Raw genomic sequence first — 27,769 nt, forward strand, 5'->3', positions numbered from 1 at the left:
GACCAGCCCAACATCCTGCATTTATGTGTTGTTTATTCATACCCTTCCTCCTCCAAAATTCCACAAAATAGTAGTAAAACACGCTGCCCAACAACACCACAAAACAGTCCATAAAACAGCCCACAAAACAGTCCGCTACAAGTGAATAACTCGAACTCACGGCTTCCGATCACCGTCCCATGAGTTCTTACAAATATAGAATGACTTACTATGCATATAAAGCAGAAAAAATGGATGAAAGAGAGCAGTAAACTTACCTTATTTGTTGGATAACTCGGCTCCTAACTTGGTTCTTCAAACTCTAGGCTTTACCTCCAATTAGAACTTGAAAGGGAGAGAAAATCAATTGGGGTTTGGGGGAAAGATTTGGGAGGAGTTTTGCAGAGATTAAGTCTGGTTATTTTACCCTATTATAATCCTAATATATGAAGAGGGTAGGCCTTTTAAAAAGTCCTCTTTGAACGACCCAAACTGGCCCATTTTTGGACGACCCGAACAGGCCCAGTTTTAGATTCTAGTTTAAGCAAGTAGGTGACAGTCTGCGCAGTCTCGATAAAATGCCCATATCTATCTACTACGATATTGTATTGACAAACGGTTTAATGCGTTGGAAAATAGACTCATAGATATTTATTTTGATGGGTGGAACACCCCATAAATCTACGTATATTGTGATAAAATGGCAGTTACATTTGACCCAAAGTTTCAGTAAAACTTATGAACGTAACTTGTGATGACTTTCATCGACTTTTGTTCCACCACTCGCTTGACTTCAAAAAATAACACACGACTATCATATGACTAATATAACTCATAACATAACCTCCTTATCAATTTAAACACCCTGGTCTCACTCCAAAAGTACATGTTATAACATTCCCAATTTGTCGACTTTCGACGAAACATTATTTTTTTTCAATTCCTTTAGCTTCTGAACCTTCCAACCATCTTTGTACTTGTTGTTCATGATCTTCAATATTTGTAACCTCCGAGGTAATATGATTAACTTACTTTGTAAACTTTTCAAATATGATTTCATTTATGAGCTTACATCAATTGACTTACGACGTACTCGTACGTACGAAAATATGGGTTGCAACATCATTCCCCCCTTTGGAACATTCGTCCTCGAATGTTGACTGGTGCACTTATCAGTCTCATAACCTATAGCTCTCATAAATACTTTATTGCTGACCTTTCCATCTAGGCAACTGTTCTATGAATAAATCCATAGGCCAGGGCATTCCCCCCTTTAGGCCTCTTTCTGACACCACGACTTTTGGTCTGAATCCTTCTAACCTCATAATTATTGCGACCTTCTGTCATGCAGCCTGTACGACTTTGTCCTTGTATGTGCGCCTATGCGACTCTTCTGTTCCTTTTCCTCCAGCTTTTAGCCAATCTCTAGGCCTCACTTTGGGAACATATATAGAACTATGACAAGTTGTTCCTCCCGGTGTATATAGGTGTAGTGAAGTTCTTCGCTCGGTATTTTGTAAAACTTACGACTGCTGCGATATCTTGTTTCGTAGGCTTCTAAATATATCCTTATGGATTTACTACATCTAGGTAGGTTAGACTACACCATCACACTTACTTCGATTTATTATTGACGGGGTTTGCTACCCAACTCCAGGTTACCCTCTCGCTGCTTATCTTATATGTATAAATCTAAGTCCTTTAGTTCTTCCTCATTACTGTTCATCCTAAGAATGACGGCCTAATATCATCTCATACTTTGTAGCTTTTATCCATCCATTGTTGACTCACCTCAATATTGATCTATAATCTACCATTGATAACTTGACCTTTTATGTAATCACCAGGGCTCACGTCTCATCGGGGAACATTTGAGACGATCAGACTGATCCACCTAGGGCGATACCATGGTTTAATAACCGTATTTCATAGCATCCCAATGTGATTCACCTTATGAGGGGTATTTTAATCCTGTACAATTCATGAAATCAAATCATTACTCAATCGAAGGCCCAAACGCCATCCTTTATCTATCACAATCACACCCTCATTCTACTACCATGGTAACATTACATTTTTTCTAAATGCTACTAGTCTTAGACTCCTTTGAGTTCATTCAGGCTATACTGATCTTTCTATAACTTAGAGAAACCATCATCTTTCTTGTTTTCACTGGCTTAATCCCGAGGACTTATCCATTTTTGTCACCTTCTCACTTGCCCTTTCTTATCCTTACTCCTGTCTTCCTAAAACCTTGTCGCTTTACCATACTCTAGCTTGCGACCTACACATATCTATTTATATTACTCGCAACCTTCCTTCAACTTACTTGCATCATAGATTTCCTTATGTCATCATCGAACATCAAGCGAGATATCACATCGTTTCTAACTCTTCTTTTTTCTTTTAATTAGACCTCTTGATACATAGAAACCATAGGTTAGAAAATATGCTGCTGACGATGCCGTTATCATTCCTGGATACTGAGTCTCAGCGTTTCTGGCCTTCTATCTGAAGTATGGATTATTCACAACCTTCTGCATATGAGTATCCCGTACGTTGTTCACCTTTACCTTACTTACCTTAAAATCTCGCATCACATCTTCTCTCTCTTTCATGACCTCACTTTAACACAGGTATAATTCACATCCACGACTTGAAGCTCTATTATAACACTTGCACCTCAGGTGCATACACAATCTGGTGAGAGCTTCATAGTGACTTCTTATTAGGCTGGTACTCTTCTAAGTGGCTTTATCGTATAGCCGTTATAGAATATGGTTGTTGTACTATCTCTCTTGCACCTTTGATATTAAGAGTGGTTCCACTATGTTCTCAATCATGATTTCTATAATGTTCTGGGTCCAATAATCAGACTACTGATTTACTTAGTTGATTTATTTCGGTGTTTCTATATTTCTCATACGAGTCGTCTGCCCTCACATACCTCTACTTTATGCTTTTTTACTTTGGCAGTGCGGTCCCTTCCTAATGGGTGATTGTCTAAAGTGGACTTTAGTGATTGTTGTCCAATTTGTCATTGGTAAGCGTTTTTACGTTGCAGCAGGAAGAGCACTTAGAAATGGTTCCAACATATGGCAGGCGGTGCCGGTCTCCAGTGGGTTGGTTCGAATCAGGCGAGGCTAGACTTTTGGGTACAGACTTGGTTCAGGATACCTTGGAAAAGGTTAAGTTGATTCAGGATCGACTTCGTACAGCCCAATCTAGACAGAAGAGTTATGCGGATCGGAAGGTTCGTGATGTTGTATTCATGGTTGGTGAGCGGGTGTTGCTTCAGGTTTCGCCTATAAAGGGTGTGATGAGGTTCGGGAAGAAGGGCAAGTTGAGCCCTAGGTATATTGGGCCTTTTGAGATTCTTGAGAGAGTTGGAGAGGTGGCTTACAAACTTGCACTACCACCTAGTCTCTTTGCCGGTCATCCGGTATTCCATATTTTCATGCTTCAAAAATATCACGGTGATCCGTCTCATGTGTTAGACTTCAGTTCGGTTCAGTTGGACAAGAATCTATCTTATGTTGAGGAACCAATGGCTATTTTGGATAGGCATGTTCGAAAGCTGAGGTCAAAGAACATTGCTTCCGTGAATGTTCGGTGGAAGGGTCATCCGGTCGAGGAGCCGACTTGGGAGACCGAGCATGATATGCGCAGCTGTTATCAACACTTATTTACCAGCTTAGGTACTTTTTCTAACTCCTTTCGAGGACGAACGTTTGTTTTAGAGGTGGAGAATGTGATGACCCAAAATGTCATCTTTAAATTTAATGATTAATTATGTGATCTAAGCACTATTTACCATTACTCGACTTGCGTGCGCAATCCGTAAAATTTTTCGGAAAAGTTTTCGGGTGAAAAATGGATTAAAATGTAAATTAGAGTTTTAAAACTCAACTGAGTTGACTTTGGTCAATATTTTAAGCAAACGGACTCGGATAAGTGTTTTGACAGTTCCGGTAGGTCCGTATCGTTATTTGGGACTTAGGCGTATGCCCGGAATCAAATTCTGAGGTCCCTATCTCGAGATATGGAATTTTGATGAAAAATTTAAAGTTTAAGTTCAAATAGTGATCGGATATCGAATTATGTGCAAATGACCCCGAAATAGAATTTTGATGATTCCAACAGCTCCGTATGGTAATTTTGGACTTAGGAGCATGATCGGAATTTTATTTGGAAGTCCGTAGTAGAATTAGGCTTGAAATGCCGAAAGTTGAATTTTTGAGAAGTTTGACCGAGGGGTTGACTTTTTGATATCGGGGTCGAAATTCGATTCTGAAAATTTTATAAATACATTATGTCATTTATGACTTGTGTGCAAAATTTGAGGTCAATCGGAATTGATTTGATATGTTTCGGCGTAAAATATAGAAGTTGGAAGATTTGAAAACTCATAATTCGATCCGATGCGCGATTCGTAATTTCGGCATTGTTTGGCATGGTTTGAAGCCTCAACTAAGTTCATATTGTATTTTGGGACATGTTGGTATATTTGGTTAAGGTCCCGAGGGCCTCGGGTGGATTTCGAAAGGTTAACGGAATAGATTTCGGACAAAAAGGAATTGCTGGAATATTTCTGCTGCAAAAGCTATTTTTGGACAGCAACCGGTGCAATCGCAGAGCTGACTTTGGAAGCTTATATCTCGAAATCTATAAGGAATCTGAACATTATCAAAACATAAAAATTGTAGCCCTTTGATTCTAATTTCCAGAATGATAAATCATTTATCATTCAGATATTTATACAAAATGTTATGATTGATTGACTGAAACTGGTACTGCAGATTTTTGCTACAGCAGTGTGCATAGCCAGAAATTTCTGCTGCACAGGATTGACTTTGGGAGCTTATATCTCGCAATCTATAAGAAGTTGGGCGATGAGAAAAACATGAAAGTTGTAGTACTTTGTATCTAGTTTGCAGAACTTTAAACCGTTTGGCAGTTGGAGTTGAGTACAAGAAGTTATGATTGATACACTACAGGCTGTCGAGGAAGAGTTTGATGTTTTCAACATAAGCATGTAATGATCCAAAAGTCCATTTTTAGTTCTAGAGATCGAAATTCGATTTCGAGACTTTCGACATTTTGATAATGAATTATAGGAGTGATCTGAAAAGTTTGGTCTAATTTCATCAAGTCACGATTGAGTTTTAAGCGCGAAATATGAGTTAATTATTTAACGAGCGAAATTGGTATCACATTGAGCAAATGAGCTCCGAATTGAGTTTCGATTAAACGAATGAGTTCGTAGTTTTATTTGTGACTCATAGGAACAAGAACCGTCGAATTCCGAGTTCGTATGATGGAGTTAGAGCCTTTTTAGTGAAATAAAACTGTTGGTGTAAATAGTCCTGGTGTGCACCTTTGGCGACCAGATGTGACACTTTTAGCGACGGGATTGAACTTTTAGCGATCGGAATAGTGTTTTTAGAGCAGAAACTTAAGGACCAAGAATGGTCATTTCCTTCATTTCGTTTTGGAGTTTTGGAGCACGGTTCTTGGGCGATTTTGAGAATTTCTTCAAGACTTCAACTTGGGTAAGTATCCTATATCCAAATGTGATTATATTTCATAAATCCATGGTCATATTCATTATTTATTTCGGATTTAAATGGGAGAAATCAAGATTTTTGTAAAATCTTCCAAAAATGAAAATTTAAGATTTGGAGGTCGAGTTGTTATCGGATTTTGATAAAATTGGTATGGGTGGACTCATAATTGAATGAGTTATCGAATTTTATAAGTTTTTTCGGATTCCGAGATGTGGGCCCCACGGACAAATTTTGAGCTAATATCGGATTTTAATGAAAATGTAACATTTTCTTATGAAAATGATTACTATAATTTTTGTTGACTGTATCGAATTAATTATGACTAGATACGAGTCGATCGGAGTTGGAAATTCGAGAAAAAAGCATAATACTTGGTTAAATTGGAGCAAGTCGAGGTAAGTGACTTGTCTAACCTTGTGTGGGAAAAATTTTCCCTAGGATTGGTATTGATGTGATTATTGAAATGTGTTAAAAATCGCGTGCACGAGGTGATGAATGTGTACACGGGCTAAATTGCGAAAGATTATATTTTTAAATTGTGTAGATCACTGTTGCGCATTTATTAAATTATTTTATCTTGTTATATTCTTTATCATTGATCTGAGATATATACTTCAAATTTGTTTGATCTTTTCTTACTAATTGTTTTACCTGTTTAGTTGAAACTTAGTTTCTTTTATTATGTGCATTATTTGAAGGTTGATTTTTTTTAATTAAATATTATTAATATGAAGTATTTGACATTTTTAAACTTGATATTGAAACAACGTAGTAAAGATTTTGAAATATTATTTTCCTAAATTATTTACTCCTGAATATTTTTATACTCATTGTGAGGGAGCCGTGAGCTCTTTATTGTGGAAAACTATTATTGATGATTTATTTTGGCATGAGCCGTGAGCTCTTTATTGTGAAAAAATATTATTGTTGAATTATTTTGGCAAGTTAAATTATTTGAGCACTTGAGGTGCAAATTGTGATATATTGTGATATTGATACGCATACGGTGGTATAAGGTCTGGGTGTTGAAATGCATGCGATGAGATAAGGGTGGCTTGATACGCGTGGCTAGTAGGGAAACTACTAGAAGTCATGCGGTGTGATAAGGGTGGCTAAAACGCGGGATGCTATTTCGGAAAAAAATGTTTTCTTTAAATAAATTGTGAAGGCTCCCGCGGTGATATAAGAAAATAAGATATTGTGAATTTATTTATGATTTGGGACTACGAGGCGGTACCTCGGGAGTGCCCTTGTTGATATTGATTTATGGCCATAGTTGCTTTCGATTAATTGTTGTGATTTTCATAAAGTTGAAGAAAATTCTGTTTTGATTCCACGAGATATTATTTGTAATTATTTGATGTCATTAAATGTGACATACTATTTGATTCATTTCCAATGTCATTTTATTTTACTACATTGATAAACATTTTACCATGCCATTATTATATTCCAGTAGGGCCTCACCTGACCTCGTCACTACTCTACCGAGGTTAGGCTTGGTACTTACTGGGTACCGCTGTGGTGTACTCATACTACGCTTCTGCACATCTTTTTGTGCAGATCCAGGTACATCTTATCAGACCACGCATCAGTAAACTAGCTATACGAGGAGACTTCGAGGTATATCTGCCAGCGTCCGCAGACTCCGGAGTCCCCTTCTATCTTACTATGTTGTCTTCCTTATTTGCTTTAGACTTTGATGTATAGAGACATAAAGAATAAATTCTTAGAAGCTTGTGACTTATTTTTACCGGGTTTTGGGAGTTAAATTGTTTGAATTGTAGTTTATTTATTTAAGATATTTATTATTATTCCGCATTGATAGGCTTACCTAGTCTTAGAGACTAGGTGCCATCACGACATCCTACGGAGGGAATTTGGGGTCGTGACAATAATATATCAGTTTCTCTCTATACTTGTCTTTACTTTACGGTCTTTATTTTATAACAGTATATAAACTTTATACGGTTGATCTTTAAGATTGTTTAATTAAACTTATTGCACTTTTGAAAGTACTAGTCTTAGAGTACGCGCGTTGCGCATGTACTTGTCTCAATGAGTACAAAATTATAAAAAAAATATTACATAAATATTATTATTAAATATTTAAGTTTATAAATAAATATTAAAAAGTGCGAGTTTTTAATAATAAATATTGATCATGTTTAGCTAGATTAATAAGAAAAATATTGTAATTAAATAAGTAGTATCACTTTGATATTGTGATGAAGCTCTATCACCATGTCACCCTTTCTTGTGAAAGTTTCTTTCATGATTATTTGTTCTATATTATTATTTTATTTATTAATTAATATGCGAAAGTAGAATATTTAAATGAAATCTTAATAATCTATTGCACATTTATTAGAAAATCTAATAAGGCTAAGATTCTTTTTTAAAGGGGCTAAAATAAAATTTTAAAGGTCCGACACTTTATTCTTTCAATTTAGTTGTTTTGTATGATTTGTACAAACTATGTTTAAAATGAAGTAAGTTATATTCTAGATTGGCTTTAATAATATGTAATAGTACTAAAATAAATATCTTGACCAAAACAATGAAAAGGAGTAGACCTTCACAAACGACAAAGAGACGGCACAAAAGAAAACAAAAGCAAAGTTCCTTAAAAGCTCAAGAAAAAATATGTCAAATCTTACTTGATTTTAAATTATTAAATATGAGGAGTTTTTACATATTTCGAATAAGAAAAGCTTTAATAGCTAAGACTTTAGTTAATTTTAAAAATATAATTAAATGGTAATGTTATTTAATATGAAATTTATTTATCTTATTAAAAAGAATAAACCAATTGTGTATAGCCTTCATAATTATCATAAAAATATTTGTTTTTCACTTATAAATAAGAATAACCTTATATATAGTACAACTGTACATCCTAATTTATATCGTTGCGTTATTTGTTACGCAGTCCAACATGTAGTGCATGTTAATCGTTATAAAACTTTGAACTAAAAGTATATTTAAATAACACATAGAGTCTCAATTCATATTACAAAAGCCTTTGTACAAACATATATGCGCACGCATAACAAATTACAATAGATTTAAAATAAAATGAATATATGATAATATTAAACGATAAGATCTAATACCATTAAACTAAAATAAGTCAGTTGAAATACGTCTTATATAAGAGTGAACAACAAAATTATTATCATAATTACTATTTTAAAGTGACTCGAATGCAACTGTTCATCTAAACTATAATATGAAAAAGTTGGAACTACCAAAAAAATAATATTTTAGTATAAATATAACAAATTCGTATCTTTATAACTGACAATCTAGTAAATATTATTCAAAATAAAAAAGATACCATCACTGCTCATTCAGATACAAAATGCATTAGAAAAAGAGGAAGAACATAGAGAGCAGATTGAAGGAAAAAGAGAAACTTGATTACCATTACACACAATTACCTTTAAGCAAAAAATAATAATTGTATAATACACAATAGAAAAACAAACATTATAATTTACAACTGAAGATAATTTTAGACTAATAATCGTACATGATATATTGTAAATAAAAAACAAAAGTGACAATCACATATAAGTTTTTTTTGCAGATATCGATATTATCATGAGTTTATGGTAAAGAATGTGGCATAGTGACTTTTGTTTTTATAAAAGTGTTCACTTCCTCCTTATTTTAAATGGTTTTGATTTTAATACTCTAGAAGCTTTAATCCTAAGATAATTTTGGTAAAAGAATACTAATCCTAAACTAACATTCTTTTGGTCTACTTGATATGTTTTTTGCCTTCTATCTTTTTAACTTCAATTTTTATTGCACCAACTTTTACAATTTCGTGTAACTCCTATACAATTAAACGTATTCCAATATGATGCCCTCCATTTATTGTATTAAGTTTGAAAAGAAAGATAGAAATTTTATCCACACTCATAATTATTTATCATATAAGTTATTATTGTTAAAGAAAAGCAGGTTAGCTAAAAGCAACATGATATTTGGTTGGTTGCAAGTTGCGATAATACAAAATATATAGAATTAATTTCTCAAAACGCTATATCATCTTTTCATCTAATTTTTATAATATATATATATATATATATATATATATATATATATATATATATATATATATATATATATATATATTATAAAAATTAGATGAAAAGATGATATAGCGTTTTGAGAAATTAATTCTATATATTTTGTATTATCGCAACTTGCAACCAACCAAATATCATGTAGCTTCGAAGAATTTTATTCGGTTATGGTAAAAGAATACTAAACCTAGAGTATCATTAATTCTAGAAAATTGAAAATTAGACTTGTATCCTACGATAATTATGATAGGAGTAAAAGAATACTAAACCTAATAATATTAATTGCTTATTTTTATTTGCTTTTGGCTTTAAAATTTTGGGAAACCAAAACAAATCTCCTAAGCCTAACAGGAGACGTTTAATACTCCTAAAGGTAAATGGAGTTAGCAGTGAACGAATTGTCCTGTGTGAATTGGAATTGAAAAATCAAAGCTTTATATAGTAGGAAAATTATTAAATTACTATTCATAAATAGCGGAAAATTAATTAAATAAATATTCCTAAATAGTAGGAAAAATAATCAAATTATTATTTTATCCATGTGAACTTTATTTTAAAAGGGTAAAAAAGACGAACGACATTTCGCTAAGGGTTTTCGTGCTTTTAATATAGTATAGATGAGATCAAAATTTATATTTCTTGAAATTTTTATAATTATACATCTATAAATATAAATAAATGTCGATTGAACCGGTAGCAAACCTCCTACATCTACCACTTAGTAAAAAGAGCACGGGCTAGCCAGTTATCGGACTGGTAATTGAAAAATAGCTAGCATTTGCAAAGTCATTAAAAAATAGCCACTATTTTGCTGAAACATGAAAAGTTCCAGCATAATATATATGCTGGATTCTGGAGCTTGTGCATATAAACTTCCACAATATTATGTTGGAACTTCAACACATGAAAAGTTTCAGCATAATATGCTGGATTTTGGAGCTCTTGCGCTAAACTTCCAGCATATTATGTTAGAACTCCAGTATATTATGAAATTCTAGCACAATCGTATATGTAAAACATTCGAGCTCTAGTATATTATGGTAGAACTTTTCCAGACGCTCAAGGGTATTTTTGTTAAGATTTACATTAAAAAAAATAGCTAAATTTCAATTACGTTGAAACTATAATTATTTTTCAATTAACAGTTCTCTATTTCTGATTTTTTCCCTCCGTCCTTAAGGTAATTAAAATTTTCCGGGTACTGAAGTCAAAAAGTCTAGTCTTCCTCTCTATGAGAAGTTTAGCACCATTTGTTGACCAATAAGCTCCATTGACTATTCGTCCTTAGCTAGACCTCCATTAAAAATCCCTCTCCATCATTGTTTTTTGTCACCCTCCCAAAAGTAAAGATGATCAGCTTCTTCACATTCCTCTCTGTTGTGGCTTATCAGCTTTTCTCAACACAAGCAGTTACAACAATCGACATCCGAAACAATTGCCCTTTTACCGTATGGGCAGCAGCAATTCCTGGTGGCGGCCGACGTCTCGACTACGGTGGAAAATGGAGACTCCAACCTTCAAACGGTTCCAATGGAAAACGTATCTGGGGCCGAACCAATTGCAATTTTGACGCATCTGGCCGTGGTCAATGTCAAACCGGCGATTGCAATGGAGTCCTCGAATGTCAAGCTTTTGGCACAACCCCAAACACTTTGGCTGAATACAGCCTAAACCAATTTAACAATCTTGATTTCTTCGACATATCTCTTGTAGACGGTTTCAATGTCCCAATGGAATTTAGTCCAACATCTGGTAATTGTTCTGTTAGGATCAGCTGCACTGCCGACATCATAGGACAGTGTCCGAATGAACTAAGGATTCCTGGAGGCTGTAATAATCCTTGTACTGTTTTCAATACTAACGAATATTGCTGTACAAATGGGCCTGAATCATGTGGGCCTACTGACTTGTCGAGGTTTTTTAAGGAAAGATGCTCTGATGCTTATAGTTATCCACAGGATGATCCAACCAGTTTGTTTACATGTCCTTCTGGTACAAATTACAGGGTTGTCTTCTGCCCTTGAAATTGAAGGCTGCAAAATTATAACTAGGGAAAAGGCTCAAAATTACCTTTGTGGTCTTCGAAATGGCTTATCTGTACCCTCTGTTTGAAAATGAGATCACGTGTAACCTTGCCATTAAACAAGTGGTCCACCGATACCCTTCTCGACTAACGGCTCCGTTTTGGGCCCTTTGTTTTTCCTCGAAAAATCCACATCACGACACGTGTCCTCCAAAACTATCCTCAATTTTTTTTTACATGCCCCCTCACTTATTTTACCTACCTTTCCCACCCCCTTTACCCCATCCGCATCAGACCCCCAACAATACTTCACCACAAAAATTACCATTCATTAGTCTTACATTTTTGTCGAAGCAGAGTTACTTTCAATGGCGGAGCCATTGAACCAAGAGGTGTCAAGCGATACCTCTTCGCTGGAAAATTACACTATATTGCTTGATAGTTTTTTTTTTTATGTATACTTACTATACGTTGACTCCCTTTGATTTTTCGATATATCTAATTATTTATATTTTGACACTCCTTGATAAAAATTCGAGCTCCGGTACTAGTTACTTTATCTTGATAATTAATGAGACCTAAATATTTGTAAGTGAAATTGCATGTAATATAATTCAACGGGGCATAATGGACGTAAATGAGGGTTTGGGCAGAGAGGGTGACCGTCGGTGGTGTTGGATTTAGCTTTTATAATCAAAGCGTACTATCACACCATTCCTCGCATTTCGAAGAACGTAAGATTGAGAACAACGCAATCATTATTTACATGTCGATCAGATATTTTTTTATTGGGTTAAATTTTATACTACGTATTACTTTTTAACTTTTTAAATTCTTCGATTACTAATGAATTTAAACATGGTAATAAATTTTAACAACGCAATCATCATCTACGTATTACTAATGAATGACAATTTTTGTGGTGAAGTATTGTTTGGGGTCTGATGCAGATGGACTAAAGGGGGTGAGAAAGGTGGGTAAAATAAGTGAGGGGGCATGTAAAAAACATTGAAGGTGGTTTTGGAGAACACATGTCGTGATGTGGAATTTTCAAGAAAAAACAAAGGGCCCAAAACGGAGCCGTTAGTTGAGAAGGGTATCAGTGGACCACTTATTTAACGGCAAGATTACACGTGATCTTATTTTCAAACGGAGAGTATAGATAAGCCATTTCGAAGACCTCGAGGGCAATTTTGAGCCTTTTTCCTTATAACTATGTAATTTGTAGTTTGAAATATATAAGAGCTACACAAGTAGTACTAAGCTCAATTGAATAAAAAGAAAGTGACAAAGAGGAGAGGGCTGTGGGCAGAGGCGTATCCATGTTCACGGGATCTAAGGGTGGCATGTGGGCCGGTCCCGGACCTAAGTGGGCTAGTTCAAACGATCCCGGTCCCGATCTTGGTGGTCTTTTTGTAGGAACCGACCCGAAACCCGGCCCACGAACTAATGATCCCAGGCTAAACGGTCCCGACCCGCGAACTAAGTGGGCCTAAGTGGCCCAATGGATACTTTTTTTTTAAATTCTTTTTATAGAAATTAGAGAAAAAAAGATGTTAATAAAAATATCTAAGGCAATTTCTTGTAAATTTTATTATAGAATTGTGACCTAAATTTTTTAATTCAAATTTAAAGACAAAAATATTGTAAAGAGATATTCAAAACAATGCATTATAATTCTATTATATCATTAAAACAAATATAACAATATCTTTCTTAGTCTTCCTCCCCTATGGAATGAGCACAACAAGGTGCTAATACCACCATTGAGAAAAAAAAGAAACTAATCAAAGATGTGCCAAAATATAAGTTACATAATACATACTAATTTTTGTTCATACAAGTTACATGATATCTCTTACAAACTTCATAAATTCATTAAGGTCCGGAGGAATTTCCGTTGGTGGTGGCGGAAACTTGGTCATCACCGCTTCCGGGCGAAGCAGAATTCTCCGCAAGTTCAGCTAGTATTTCTTCGTAAGATTCGTCTACCTCTGGTTGTGATTCAACAAGTCCAAAATTTCTTCTTTCCAAACGGATCCAATCTCTGAAAAGTACTGATTTTTCCAAGCTTTCCCTCATAAACGCTCTATAATCACCGAGTTGAAGTCTTGCTTGACTGAAACCGCTCTCCGATACCGCTGTTAAATCTTGAATATTTCATCCTTGTATTTCTCTTTATTTGTCTTAAAAAGAAAAGAATTAGAAAATGAAACGAAAAAACAAGAGCCAATTAGAAATGACCAAGTTGGAAAAACAGAGACATTGTTTGCAAAATAGACCTGGGCAAAGGCCGAGAGAGAGAGCATCCATAGCTTGGATCTCTTCCTAAAATAGAAGCTTCACCAACGACCTCCACTGGTAGCTCCTCCCTAAACAGCCACCAAACATCACCTTCAACAAAAACCCAGCCATAAACACCCAAAAACCAGCAGCTGTTGAGCCCCTAAAACCACCACCAAACAGTCCTCGCAACTCAGCAAAATCAGCCCCGAAAACCATCCGCAAACCAGCTAAAACGTATAGCAGCAACATCTGCGAGAAACCAGCTGAAAATTCCATGAAAACCTAGCTGAAAACCAGCCAAAACTGACCTCAGAACTGCTGCAGAACGACCCTTTAAACCACCTAAAACTGTCTCTGTCTTCACCGTAAAACACCCATCCATTCCGGCGAAAACCAGTTGAGTAACCAAACTCTGTCGAAGATCAGGCGAGGCTTCTATCTCGAGGTTCCGGTGCGTAGCTTTGGCTTTCAGTCCGACGATCGTTGCTCAGTTTGGCATGATTGAGTTGTAAATTTTCAGTTTTGGTTCATCACTATAAAGGTCCATCTCTAACTTTTTTTTAAAATTAATATTGGTTGTTATCCTTTTGAGTTTGAATAAATATTGCGCACATTATGGATATTGTTTAATCTTTGAGTTTTAGCTTTGTGTTTATATTACTACTATCTCGACTTGGCATGTTAAATGGAAGCTTTGTTTGAAGGTTTTTCTATTAAACTACAAAGGCAGTAGCTAGAATCCGGTTCTCTTTTGTGATCGCCTCTTTGATATCTTGGATTAGCATGTTGAAGTATTAATTTTAAAGTTGGGACCGTAGTTTGCTCTTAAAAATTCTCTGTCATTTTCTTCAATTACAAAAGAATTCCTATGTCTGTTCAATATTTTGTTCAAGTTTTATGCTAGTTTCCCGTTTCATTGCTTAGTTGTAGCACTATGGATGGGTTGTTGGGCCAAGGTTAATACATGACCAGTTGGGCCTAACTAAGGGTGTCATGTGGGTCGGTTAGGATCGGGACCGATCCAGGACCGCAAGCCCACATGGGCGGTGGGCCTAAACAGTCCTAACCGGATAGGACGGGGATCGTGGGGAGGTGGGCCGGGTAGTGGGCTGGTCTCATAGGCGAGGCCCGCGAGACCGGGATCGTTTGGGATCGGGACCGGCTGAAAAGTGGGCCGGTTCAAGCGGTCCTATCCGGGCCCAACGGATATTTTTTTAAACAAAAAATGACCGTTTGGCCATTTAAAATCTAGCCGTTTGGTCTGCCAAAATAGCCATTTAACCCCCCAAATTTTATTTTAACCCCAAACTTTTTATAATTATACTTTTTCCCTATTTTCAACTATAAATACTCCCTCATTCTTTCATTTTTCTCACAAAATCATCAATCTCTCTCTAATATTCTTCTATAATTGCTTACTTAATTGTTATCATTTGTGCAAAATTGTGAAGTTGATGAATTGAAGTCTTCAAGTCTTCAACGATAATTATTTTTCAACAAGTTGTTCGTCAATTTGGTAAACTCGTTCCAACTCTTAAGTTTTAATATTATAGTTTGTTTGTTTTATTTACTTTGCTTGATTAATTAAGATGACCTATTCCTTAAAAAAATGTTTAGTAAAAATAAGGAAAAATTCAAGAGTGGTGAATCTAGTGGCCAGTTAAAATGAGGGGTTGTCTAAACTTCCGGACGCAATAGCCTCAATTAAAATAAATGTTTAAACTATTTATAATACTTATCACGTTGCATTAGATCATGCTAGACCAAATGTTCCTACTCCTTTTTCTTCTAGTTCTCAATCATCTAAAAGAATTGCGGGAGTAAGAGCACTTAGTGCTTGGGCAGGGTTCAGGGGTTCTCAAGGTTCTAGTACTAGTGATTTTTCACAACTAAATGAGCTTGAAGTTTATTTGTCACAGGGAATTGAGGAAGTGAATCCCGACTACTCCTTTAATATTTTGGAATGGTGGAAGGACAAAAAAAATACTTTCTGATTCTTTCAAGGATGGCCCGAGACATTTTAACTATTCAAGCTTCAACAGTGGTATCAGAGAGCGCTTGCAGTCAAGCAAGACTTCAACTCGGTGATTATAGAGCGTCTATGAGGGAGAGCTTGGAGAAATCAGTACTTTTCAGAGATTGAATCCGTTCGGAAAGAAGAAATTTTGGACTTGCTGAATCACAACCAGAGGTAGACGAAGCTTACGAAGAAATGCTAGCTGAACTTGCGGAGGATGATGCTTCGCCTGAAAACGGTGATGACCAAGCTTCATTTTCGCCACCACCAACGGAAATTCCTCCGGACCTTGAAGGATTTATGAAATTTGTAAGAGATACCATGTAAATTAATATGTAACTTGTATTTTGGCACATTTTGATTAGTATCTTTTTCTTTTCAATGGTGGTATTAGCACCTTGTCGTGCTCATTCTATAGGGAGAGGAAGACTAAGAAAGATATTGCCATAATTTTTTAATGCTATAATAAAAATATAACGCATTGCTTTGAATATCTTTTTAAAATATTTTTGTCTTTCTATATATCTTAAATCGAATATTAATGTATAAATCTTAAGATGTATATATAGTAAATCGAATATAGCTTATATATCTTAAGATGTATATATAGTATAGTATAGTATATATATTATAACGCATTGCTTTGAATATCTCTTTATAATATTTTTGTCTTTAAATTTGAATTAAAAAATTTAGGTGACAATTCTATAATATAATTTACTAGGAATTGCATTAGATATTTTTATTACCATTTTTTTTCTCTAACTTGTATAAAAATAATTTAAAAAATAAAAAGTTTCCGTTGGGCCCACTTGGGTCCGGGACCGGCCCACTTAACACGGGACCGTTAGTTCGTGATTCTGATCCCGGACCGGTTCTAACAAGAAGCCTGCGAGCTCGGGATCTCTTAGGACAGGCCAGCCTAGGACCGGCCCACTTAAAACCGGGCCCGCGAAGCCCACTTAGGACCGGGCCCGCCCCACATGCGCTTATGTAAACGGTAGAATAGTTTGAACATTTTCAAGTTGTAAATATTTTCTAATGAATAAACCCATCATTTTCCACAAATAATTCCATAATCAATGTCCTCACGACAACTCCCAAAGTAGCTTAAAATAATATATGAATATCGTAGCTTACTTTAGGTGCGATTAATAAATCATTGTGACTATGGGTATGGTTCTCGTGGCATAGTCATGATACATAATCTCAATTCGAGTGTGCGTTTCACGTGACTCGACCATAACTTCAAATAATAATTAAAATTAACATGTTGCAGATTGCGGGTATGTTTCACGTGACGCGATTCGCAATATGTACAAAAACAAACGAGTGCCGATATCGTGACTTGTTCAAATAAATTTTATAAATACTAAAAGCGGTTAAATAATTAATTAAAAGCGGTTAGAAAATTAAAAAAAAATGCAATAGGTTTTATGTATTAAATCAGATAATTAGGCCAATTATTAATAGTTGAGCGACCGTACTAAAATCACGGAATTCGGGAGTGTCTCAAACTTCTCCCGGGTTAACAGAATTCCTTATCTAGTCTTCTATGTTCGCGCATAAAAAATAGAGTCAATTTCCTCGATTTGGGATTTAAAATGAACCGGTGACTTGGGACACCACAAAATTATTTCAAGTGATAACTCTGCTTAAATAAATAATCTCATTTCAAATAATGCCACTTCAATTTGAAAAATTCATATTCCTTCGGAAAAAAGGAGGTGTGACAGAGACTACATTTAAACCCGTCAAATATAAATTATAGATCCACCTCTTTATAATAGTGCACCTATCCACTTGAAATCTCGAATCCGCCTCTAGCTGTGGGTCACATTCTCTTGTTCGTTGTTGTCATTGTTGTTGCATACTGGTTTTAAGAAAGGGAAAAAGGCTGGATTTGTCCCTGTACTTTCGGATTTAGTTTATATCCCTGTTTCACTTTTCGCCCAAATTCATCCCTACCGTTAACAAAGTAAGCGAAACGGAGGATCTGCTAACGGTAGAGACGAATTTGGATAAAAAGTGAAACATAGGATAAATATGAACTATATACGAAAGTACAGGGATAAATCTAGCCTTTTTTCTCTTTAAGAAATAAAGAAGATATATATTTGCTAAATTATTAAACGAGATAAGCTTCATTTAGACTTGTGTACTGAAATTGAAAAAAATGAAATGGGTTGTGTTGGGTAAGAGAACTGTCGATCACCCTTCAACTCGAGAGAATACAAATCGGCAACGGTCACTTTGTCTAATGGCATTTCATGTAAGATTTGAATTGCATTCATTTAGCAGAATGTTGAAGAAAGGATAAAAGACTAAGACTTGATTTCAAAGTATGAAGTCGATTGACAAAGGAAAACATAAAAGAGAAGATAATAATTTAGTACTCACAAAGTACAAAAGCATTCTTTGAGATATATGAAGTGGAGTAGTATTTTGTTTCCAAATATAATGGGAGTGTGAAATGACAACTCTATCCTTGAAGGAGATTATGTCAAGTGCTTTACAATCCAGCTGTCCATAATAGCAAAGGAATATTTTGACTGCAAGAATTCTTAGTTATATTTTATATTTTCTTGTATATATTATTTATTCACATTAGGACAAATTACACATGGACAGGTATGAGACAAGTATGAGAGTAGTACATAGAGTAAATTAAATAAATTAGCTACACTGTACATATACTTCTTTCTCAAAACAATACATATCAAATTCAGATTGAGTTCAAAAGTTTTTGTCTTTTACATGGTATCAAGAACATGTCGACCAACCTAATATTTGAAACCCTTATTCATTTTTCAACTTTGCTCTATTCCTTACAATGGGAGAAACAACAGAAGTTGTAGCTGCAACAACTGATTCAACCAAGAAAGGTATGATTGATTCAACACACCCTTTCTTTCTTCATCATTCAGACTACCCATGCATGAACCTTGTTTCCTCAGCTTTTGATGGCAAAAGCTATGAAGCTTAGCGTAAAGCATTAGTCATAGCTCTTTCTATCAAGAATAAACTAGGTTTCATAGATGGAACTCTTTTCATTCCAGATGAAAACTCTGGTCTTCAAAGTGCCTGGGCTAGAGGAAATGACATGGTGTTGTCTTGGCTCCTTAACTCTCTGTCAAAAGAAATTGCAGAAAGTATTCTTTACTCACACAGTGTAGAAGATCTGTGGAATGATTAGAAGACAGATTTGGCCAGACAAATGGGGCTAAACGTTTTTAACTACAGAAAGAACTAAGTGGCGTGGTTCAAGGTAACTCTAGTGTTTCAAGTTATTTCACAAAAATAAAAAGTCTGTGGGATGAACTAGATACCTTGATCAATTTTTCTACTTGTTCATGCGAATGTGTATGTGGAGCTAAAAGAAAAAATCTAAAAACGCACCAAGATCAGAGACTGCTGTAATTTTTAATGGGCCTGAATGACACCTACATAGGTGTGAGAAGCAACATACTGTTGACTTCGCCTTTACCTTCTCTTGGCCAAGCTTACTCTATGGTTATCCAGGATGAAAAGCAAAGAGAAATACATGTTTCTCCTGTTTATCCTGGAGAATCAGCTTCATTTATTGCTGCACAACATGGGGCAGTTGGTAAGGGAAATAATGTGAGGGATTTTAAAGGAAAAAAATCGGGGTATGAGGGAAAGAAAAACAACTCTACTTGTTCATACTGCAAGAAGCCAGGTCATGTTGTGGAACAATGCTACAGGCTTGTTGGATTTCCCTCAGATTTCAAGTTCACAAGTCAAAGAAAATACCAAGGGTCAGTTCAAGGTAACAATGCTTTCAGTACTGAAGAAAATGCAGTACAGACTGCGGGGATCAAGTCACTTACTCAAGAAAATATTAGCCAGATCCTACAACTCCTTCAGCAAGTACAGATGGGAAAATAGGGAACCAACAGCTCTGAAAGCACAATGCAGATGTGAACTGTGTTGGTATATCTTTCTCACATAATTGCACTATTTGTTTTGCACATAACAACAATAAGACATGGATATTAGATAGTGGTGCATCTCAACATATGACTTTTGATGAAACTGCTCTCTATAATATAGCTCCTTTACCTAAATCTTTGAATGTAAATTTACCCAACTCTCATAAGGTTAGAGTCACACATTCAGGTTCATTTTCACTTTTTCCAAATATGATTCTTCACAATGTGTTGTATGTCCCCACTTTTAGATTCAATTTGTTGTTAGTTCATAAATTGTGCAAACAAAATAACTATCTCGTATTATTCACTTCTTTTTTCTGTTTTTTGCAGGCCCCTTCAATGAAGAGGCCTCTGGTGATTGGTAGGGAGAGTTGTGGTCTTTATGTTCTAGAATCAAGGCATTTGGAACTCATTTCCAAGAAGTCATCTTCATCTAGAAGTTCGTTTGTGTTAGGAAAATATCTATGTAATCAGAAAGTTCCTTCAGCTTTATTTTCCTTCTCCAGTAATTCTGATGTAAAGAACAAGTTGTGGCACTATCGTTTAGGTCATATGCCTTTGAGTAATATGAAGAATATTTCATCTATTCCTAATTCTTCATGTGATAATTTTTCTATGCCTTGTGTGATATGTCATATGGCTAGACAGTCGAAATTACCATTTTTTACTAGTTCAGATACTTCTAAAGCTATGTTTGATTTAATTCACATAGATATATGGGGTCCTTACAACACAACCACTTATGATGGATATAAGTACTTCCTAACTATAGTTGATGACTATAGTAGGGGTACTTGGACATATCTTCTTAGCACAAAATCAAATGTGTTTCCAGTATTGCAATCTTTTTTAGCTATGATAGAGAGTCAGTTTCACAACAAAGTCAAATTCATACATTCAGATAATGCTTTTGAGCTTAGAACAGGGAATGCACATGCAGATTTTTTTTCAAAACAAGGAATTTTGAATCAGACAACTTGTATTGGGACTCCTCAACAAAATGGAATTGTGGAGCGCAAACATAATCATCTTCTATAGACTTCTAGGGCTTTGCTTTATCAATCACATCTACCTATTCAGTTTTGGGGAGACTGTGTGTTGACTGCAACACATTTAATTAACAGGTTCTCTTCAAAGGTTTTAAAGCTTAAGACACCTTATGAGATCTTATTTAAAACTAAGCCTAATTACTCCAGACTTAAATATTTTGGATGCTTATGTTTTGTTTCTACTATTTCATCTCACAGGGAAAAACTTGATCCAAAGGCCTTTCCTTATATTTTCTTAGGATATCCACATGGTAAGAAAGGGTATAAAGTCCTTAATCTTGACACAAAGAAGATTTTTGTTTTTAGGGATGTGATATTTCATGAGGACATCTATCCTTTTGCTTCAATGAACACTTCAAAGCATCATAAATCAACTTTTCCTACTTCAAATACACCTGAAGTAAATCTTGAAGTGCCTAATTTGCAGACTACCAATTCAGTTGAACATTTTGATCATCCGAGTAATCCTCCAAATCAAGATATTACAGAATTTCCTACACCACTTTTCAGTCCACAATCTACAGATGGAAAACCTAGGAACTCACCAGTTGGACTCAGAAAATCCATTCGGATTCACAAAACTCCATCTTACCTAAGTGACTACATTACAAATGCAGTACAATTAACTGATGTTAGCACACCATGTTTTCTTTCTCCTATAACAATTGCTTCTTACTCCGTTTCTGCCCTCTCAACTTCAAATAAGTCATTTTTAAATTCACTTTCAAATGTTCAAGAACCACCAATCGAGAGTCTTCTATACATTTAGAAACTTTCTATTTATTCCCGAACGATGCATTCGTGTACAAACCAGTGCAGACGAAGTAACCTTCAGCCATGCAGCTCATCACCCAGGATGGCAAGAAGGAATGCAGAAGGAGATTGAGGCACTAGTCCAGAATGAGACTTGGGAAGTTGTTGAACTTCCTGGTGATAAAAAGGCCCTCCCATGCAAATGGCTATACAAAGTTAAACATCATTCAGATGGAAGTATTGAATGACTGAAAGCAAGATTAGTAATCAGAGGTGATGTGCAACGTGGGGGTATAGATTTTAATGAAATATTTTCTCTAGTGGTTAAAATGACCACAATCAAATGTCTTTTAGCTACTACAGTCAAAAAGGGTTGGGGCTTATATCAATTGGATGTTAACAACGCTTTTTTACATGGAGATTTAAACGAAGAGGTATACATGAAATTTCCAACAGGTATGAACTCTTCAACACCCAGACATGTGTGCAAGTTAAAGAAGTCACTTTATGGACTTCGTCAAGCATCAAGACAGTGGTATTCAAAGCTTACAGGTGCTCTTAGTTTCAAAGGCTATTCACATTCCCTAAATGACTACTCTTTGTTCTTTAAGAAGAAATGAACTTCAGTCTCTATTGTAGCAATTTATGTTGATGACATCGTGCTAACTCGAAATGACATTGAGAAATTGAATGCCTTGAAAATTTTTCTTGATCAAGAATTCAAGATTAAGGACCTCAGAAACTTACATTATTTCTTAGGAATGGAAGTTCTTCGAGAATCAACTGGTTTGATTCTATCTCAATGCAAATTCACCTTAGATTTGCTAAAAGAGTTTGACTGCATGGATAAGCAACCGACTTCTTCACCTTTGGATCCGACACAAAAACTTCTTGCCTACACTGGAGAAGTCATTCAAGATCCAACATTATATCGTCACTTGATTGGGAAGTTGAATTTTCTTACTCATACAAGATCAGACCTTTCCTTTATAATACAACATCTTAGTCAATATATGCAGGATCCGCGACAACCACATCTCGAAGCTTCTCTCCGAGTACTTCGTTATCTTCTTAAAGACCCAGAACTTGGGCTTTTCATGACTGCATCACCATCTTTTAAACTCCAAGCTTTTTGTGATTCGGATTGGGGTTCATGTACAGATTCTCGGAGATCAGTGAGTGATTTCTACATCTCATTAGGATCTTCACCAATTTTCTGGAAATCGAAGAAACAAGCCTCAATTTCTCTCAGTTCCGCCGAAGCAGAGTATCGATCGATGCGGAGAGTTTTGGCGGAGCTTACCTGGTTAGTCCGTCTCCTCGATGATCTTTCAGCACCAATCACACTTCCAGTTCTACTCCACTCTGACAGTCAAGCAGCTATTCATATAGCTAAAAATCCCGTCTTTCATGAGAGGACGAAACATGTTGAAATTGACTGTCATTTTATGCTACAACAGTTCATCTCCAGTCTTATTTCCCTCTCTTTCGTCAGAACTGACTCACAGCTAGACGATTTATTCACGAAATCACTCACTGGACCAAAACATCACACCTTACTGGGCAAGTTGGGTGTTTTCTCAAACCCCTCCAACTTGAGGGAGGGTGTTGAAGAAAGGATATTTCAAAGTATGAAGTTAATTAGTGAATTCATCGACATTCATCACTGTCGATTGACAAAGGGAAACATAAAAGAGTAGATAATGATTTAGTACTCACAAAGTACAAAATCATTCTTTGAGATATGTGAAGTGGAGTAGTATTTTGTTTCCAAATATAATGTATGTGAAATGACAACTCTATCCTTGAAGGAGATTATGTCAAGTGCTTTACAATCCAGCTGTCCATAATAGCAAAGGAATATTTTGACCGCAATATACTTCTTTCTCAAGACAATACATATCAAATTCAGATTGAGTTCAAAAGTTTCTGTCTTTTACAACAGCAGAACGACTGCTCTTTTAATTAGTTTGGGACTTTTTGGTGGGGTGAAACTACGCTTTTGGTCATTCTGTTATTCACAAACTATTATGCTGGTTTACCTATTATTCGGCTAATTACATTTAACCTTAACTAGTTTGTTTGAAATTCCTCCATTAGCAAAGTTTTAAATTAACAAAGAGTACTTGCCCAAATAAGCATTAAAAAGCTATAAAGCTTGCAGGGATTTGGCGTTGGATTGGATCACCAGTTCACGATTTGATGGGTATAATTAGATCAGAGCGATCACAATTAACATTTGTCGATTTGTGTAACAATCCATTTCTTGTCGCTTCGCAAATGTTCAAGATTCAATCATGGACTATAGCATGCCGAGTGGCCAAGTATCCGTAAAGTTGTTAGGTCCTCATATTTAGCCATTTATGCCTTTACTCAGCAAAATTCTATTTTTAGTCCTTAAAAAAATAACTCATTTATATAGTATTTCCTAAATTACATATAAATTAATTTTATGAAATATTTAAGATTACAAATTTCGAAAATCTTATAACGAAACAAATGTTATGAAATTTATACTTAATACAAGTTTTTAAAGTCTTATTTTTGTGGCTAATCAAATTATGCTAAGCAAATTATGAATTGGACCTATGTCAAACAAACTATGTCAACACAAGTTATGCACGGAGTAAAAGAGTAGCTTTTGCCCTCCGGTAAAAAAATTTCAACGAGAAGCATTTATATTTTAAATAATTTTATGGTGAGTTGGTAGTAGGCATCCCCACTTTGGATGGCTAATAGCTACCTGGAAAATTGAAGTGTAAAATGTTTCAAGAATAGGGAAATTTCCTTCAATTGACATGACAATTGATAGCTAACCATTAACTGAATCTTCTCCTTGTATTTATTACTACAGTAGTTAACTGAAATATGAGAAGAATGGAGTAACAGTTTTCTGTCTTTGTATTGTAATAATAGAATGAAGTCTTAAGGTTTTTAATTAACTACTCGAACGACATTTATGTTTCATACATTTAGTAGTAGCATTTATCTTTAAGGGCTTTATGAGATCCTTCTTTCAAATGGTCGGATTAATGTTATAGGCATATTATAGTAAAGATATAATAGTGGCATCTTAGACATTTACATAGTTAAAATATGGGCACTTTAGTCTTTTCCCACCAGGTCGTTAGGTAGCTGAGAGGCGGTAAGTTAGTTACAATTAGTGAAAGTTAAATACTGTGTAACAGGTTCATAGGAGACATTGCATTTTGTAAGAATTAGTTTCTACTAATAATTCCAATCTCTCTATTCTTTCAAACTCTAATTCTCACACTTGAGTGCACATCTGTTCAGGAATTGTTCTTCATCTCCGATTCCTTAGGACTGCACTGTTAAAGTTCTTCAGTGAGCTCACTTCATTGGTATCAAAGCGAGGCAAATTCTAACAGGAAACATGCCGGAGGCAAGCACCAGAAATGGAGAAATGAGGCGCGAGATGGACGAACTGCGTGAACATGTACGCTTTGATGACTATAAAATATTCATATATTATATACTTAAAAATAAATTATTTTAAATAATATATATATATATATATATATATATATATATATATATATATATATATATATATATATATATATATATATATATAAATATCAATTCTCTGTATTTTCTAATAGTATTTTGCAGGAAATAAAAATATCATGATAAAGCAAATTGTCACGACTCAAAATCCCACCACAGGCGTCGTGATGGCACCTAGTCTCTAAGACTAGGTATGCCGATTTCAACTACATTTTTAAAGCCACTATTTTTTTTGAATTAAATAAGTAATCAAAACTAACAACGGAATAAATATGAATATACAACCTCCCAGAACTGGTAGTACTGAGTCACGAACTCTAACTGAATACATGGAATGATCACGAGGACCGAATACACAATATTGTTTGATTAAAAATTAATAGTACAATGAAATTAAAAGACTCCAAGGGACTGCGACGACCAAGCAACTCTACCTTGAATCCTTACGATCCCGCTTAAACTCTGCCCAAGTCCGATATCTCCAATACTTGGCTCTGCATAAAAATGTACAGAAATATAGTATGAGTACACCACGGTCGGTACCCAGTAAGTATCAAGACTAACCTCAGTGGAGTAGAGACGAGGTACACTCAAGGCACTCACTAGTCTAATAACCTGTGCAATATAATGTACGAAATAACAGGAAACAAATAACAATAAGGGCAACATAAAACCACCAGTGATATGCACAGTAAGACAATAAAATTACCATTAGTATCGCTCAACAATTAATAAATACAATTACACACAGTTATATCAAGTTCTTCAATTAAATATCTTTCACATATAATTCTTACGAATTAATATCTTTTTCAAATATAATTTCCTCAAATTAATATTTTCCAAATACAATTCTTTCATATAATTCTTTTTGAATAAAAATTCTTCCAAATAAATATTTTGAATATAATTCTTTCAATTAAAAAGTCACCATGTGACACCTCATTTCATAATCATAAAAATACGGGTCTCAGTCCATTTTCATATTTTCACGGCACTTCGTGCCCATAACTAAATCATCATATTTCTCCGGCATCTCGTGCCCACTTTTCATATCACAGCTACATGGACAGTTCACGTGCCAATATTATTATCATTTAATCACAACACCTCGTGCCCACATTTCATATCACAACTGCACGAACAATTCACATGCCAATATCTTCATTATTCACTCACGGCACCTCATGCCCATATTTTATTTTAGAATCCGCCTGACAATAGCCACAAGCTCTCAATTTCAACATAAAACAGATTGTTATCAATTTATCAACAACAAGACAAATTGCACAAGGTATAAAAATAAACACAAAAAAATCACAACATCACATGAAAATCACCAACACCACAACTCCACATCATCACATATCGTCCATGACAATAGCCACCCTTATCGCACCTATTGCCACCCTTATTGCTCCTATAGCCACCCTTATCGCTCCGCCCAGACAATATCAATAGCCACCCTTATCGCTCCTATTGCCACTCTTATCGCTCCTATACCCACCCTTATCGCTCCGCCCAGACAATATTCCAACAAACAAAATAACAGTGAAATGCCACTCTTATACCCACATAATATCAACGGTGAAATGCCACCCTTATCTCCCCAAAATAATAACTTACACAACACCACAATTTAAATGGAAAATTATCACGGCAACACAATAAAAATCAATTCATATCACAATTTTCCCAATGGCCACAACCAAAATTTTAAAGATACAACCAAATCAATTAATTTCACAACAAATAGCCGAAGGCCCCACACAATGTGTATAATACCCCCAAAACAATCAACAGAGATAGAAATTACTTAGCATAAAGCAAAGACTTCATTAATCCAAACTTAAATAATTATATTAACACTTCCTTTTAAACTTTCTTAATTAATTATTTGCATAGGGAAATTTTATATTGAAATTTAATTTCCAAGAAATATCAAACCAACAATACTCACGAAATTACATAAATTTTCAAGTAACAATCACATCAAATTGTCATATAAAAATAAATTCAACAACAAGGATTTAGGCATGGCAAATAAATGATTTAATAAATACTAACAATTATCCAAATTACTACAGAATTTGCCCAAGACTTTAACTCAATGAATTTTGCACATATAAGTCCGAGTATGTACTCGTCACCTCGCGTATATGATTTTTCACATTTCACAAATGGAATATAAGACTCGATGCCTAAGGGGTAATTCCCCCACTCGAGGTTAAGCAAGACACTTACCTTTTTTTTTGAAGTTATGCTGATATTCCAAAATCACCTTATTTCTTGAATTGACCTCCAGACCACTCAAATCTATCCAAATTAATTGTATAACTTCATTAAAATTCATCGAAAATAATTTCGGATAATAATACGTCAACTTAAAGATTTATTCCAAAAAGTCAACAAAAGTCAACACGGGACCCGCCCCTCGGAACCTGATATAATTTTCATGAAATCCGAATACTCATTCCGATACAAGTTCAACCATACCAATTTTATCGAATTCCAACA

The 27,769-nt window shown here is 35.1% G+C and overlaps 2 protein-coding genes and 1 long non-coding RNA gene across 3 annotated transcripts; all 3 read left to right on the forward strand.

The window, feature by feature from the left end:
• The first annotated feature begins 10,906 nt into the window (after positions 1-10,906).
• On the forward strand, positions 10,907-12,185 carry LOC107807772 (thaumatin-like protein). Its single transcript, XM_016632214.2, has one exon. The coding sequence runs from the start codon at positions 10,993-10,995 to the stop codon at positions 11,665-11,667; it is 675 nt and encodes a 224-aa protein (XP_016487700.1). The 5' UTR covers positions 10,907-10,992; the 3' UTR covers positions 11,668-12,185.
• A 1,229-nt stretch (positions 12,186-13,414) lies between these two features.
• On the forward strand, positions 13,415-16,351 carry LOC142169487 (uncharacterized). Its single transcript, XR_012699400.1, has 2 exons — positions 13,415-14,493; positions 15,872-16,351. It is a non-coding gene; the product is annotated as an uncharacterized LOC142169487 (long non-coding RNA).
• A 3,044-nt stretch (positions 16,352-19,395) lies between these two features.
• Positions 19,396-21,740, forward strand: LOC142169799 (uncharacterized). Its single transcript, XM_075231714.1, has 4 exons — positions 19,396-19,860; positions 20,253-20,901; positions 21,047-21,059; positions 21,170-21,740. Exons 1-4 carry the CDS (start codon positions 19,396-19,398, stop codon positions 21,738-21,740), a joined length of 1,698 nt encoding a protein of 565 aa, XP_075087815.1.
• Positions 21,741-27,769: the final 6,029 nt, after the last annotated feature.

Source organism: Nicotiana tabacum, chromosome 15, assembly GCF_000715075.1.
Source record: "Nicotiana tabacum cultivar K326 chromosome 15, ASM71507v2, whole genome shotgun sequence".
NCBI classification, from domain to species: Eukaryota; Viridiplantae; Streptophyta; class Magnoliopsida; order Solanales; family Solanaceae; genus Nicotiana; species Nicotiana tabacum.

Bases quoted from the DNA above. Each gene is read 5' to 3' on its own strand.
- LOC142169799 (XM_075231714.1), top strand. From the start codon at position 19,396: ATGGGCCTGAATGACACCTACATAGGTGTGAGAAGCAACATACTGTTG. The intron at 19,861-20,252 runs GTACAGATGGGA...TGTTTTTTGCAG, and splicing joins TCCTACAACTCCTTCAGCAA to GCCCCTTCAATGAAGAGGCC.
- LOC107807772 (XM_016632214.2), top strand. From the start codon at position 10,993: ATGATCAGCTTCTTCACATTCCTCTCTGTTGTGGCTTATCAGCTTTTC.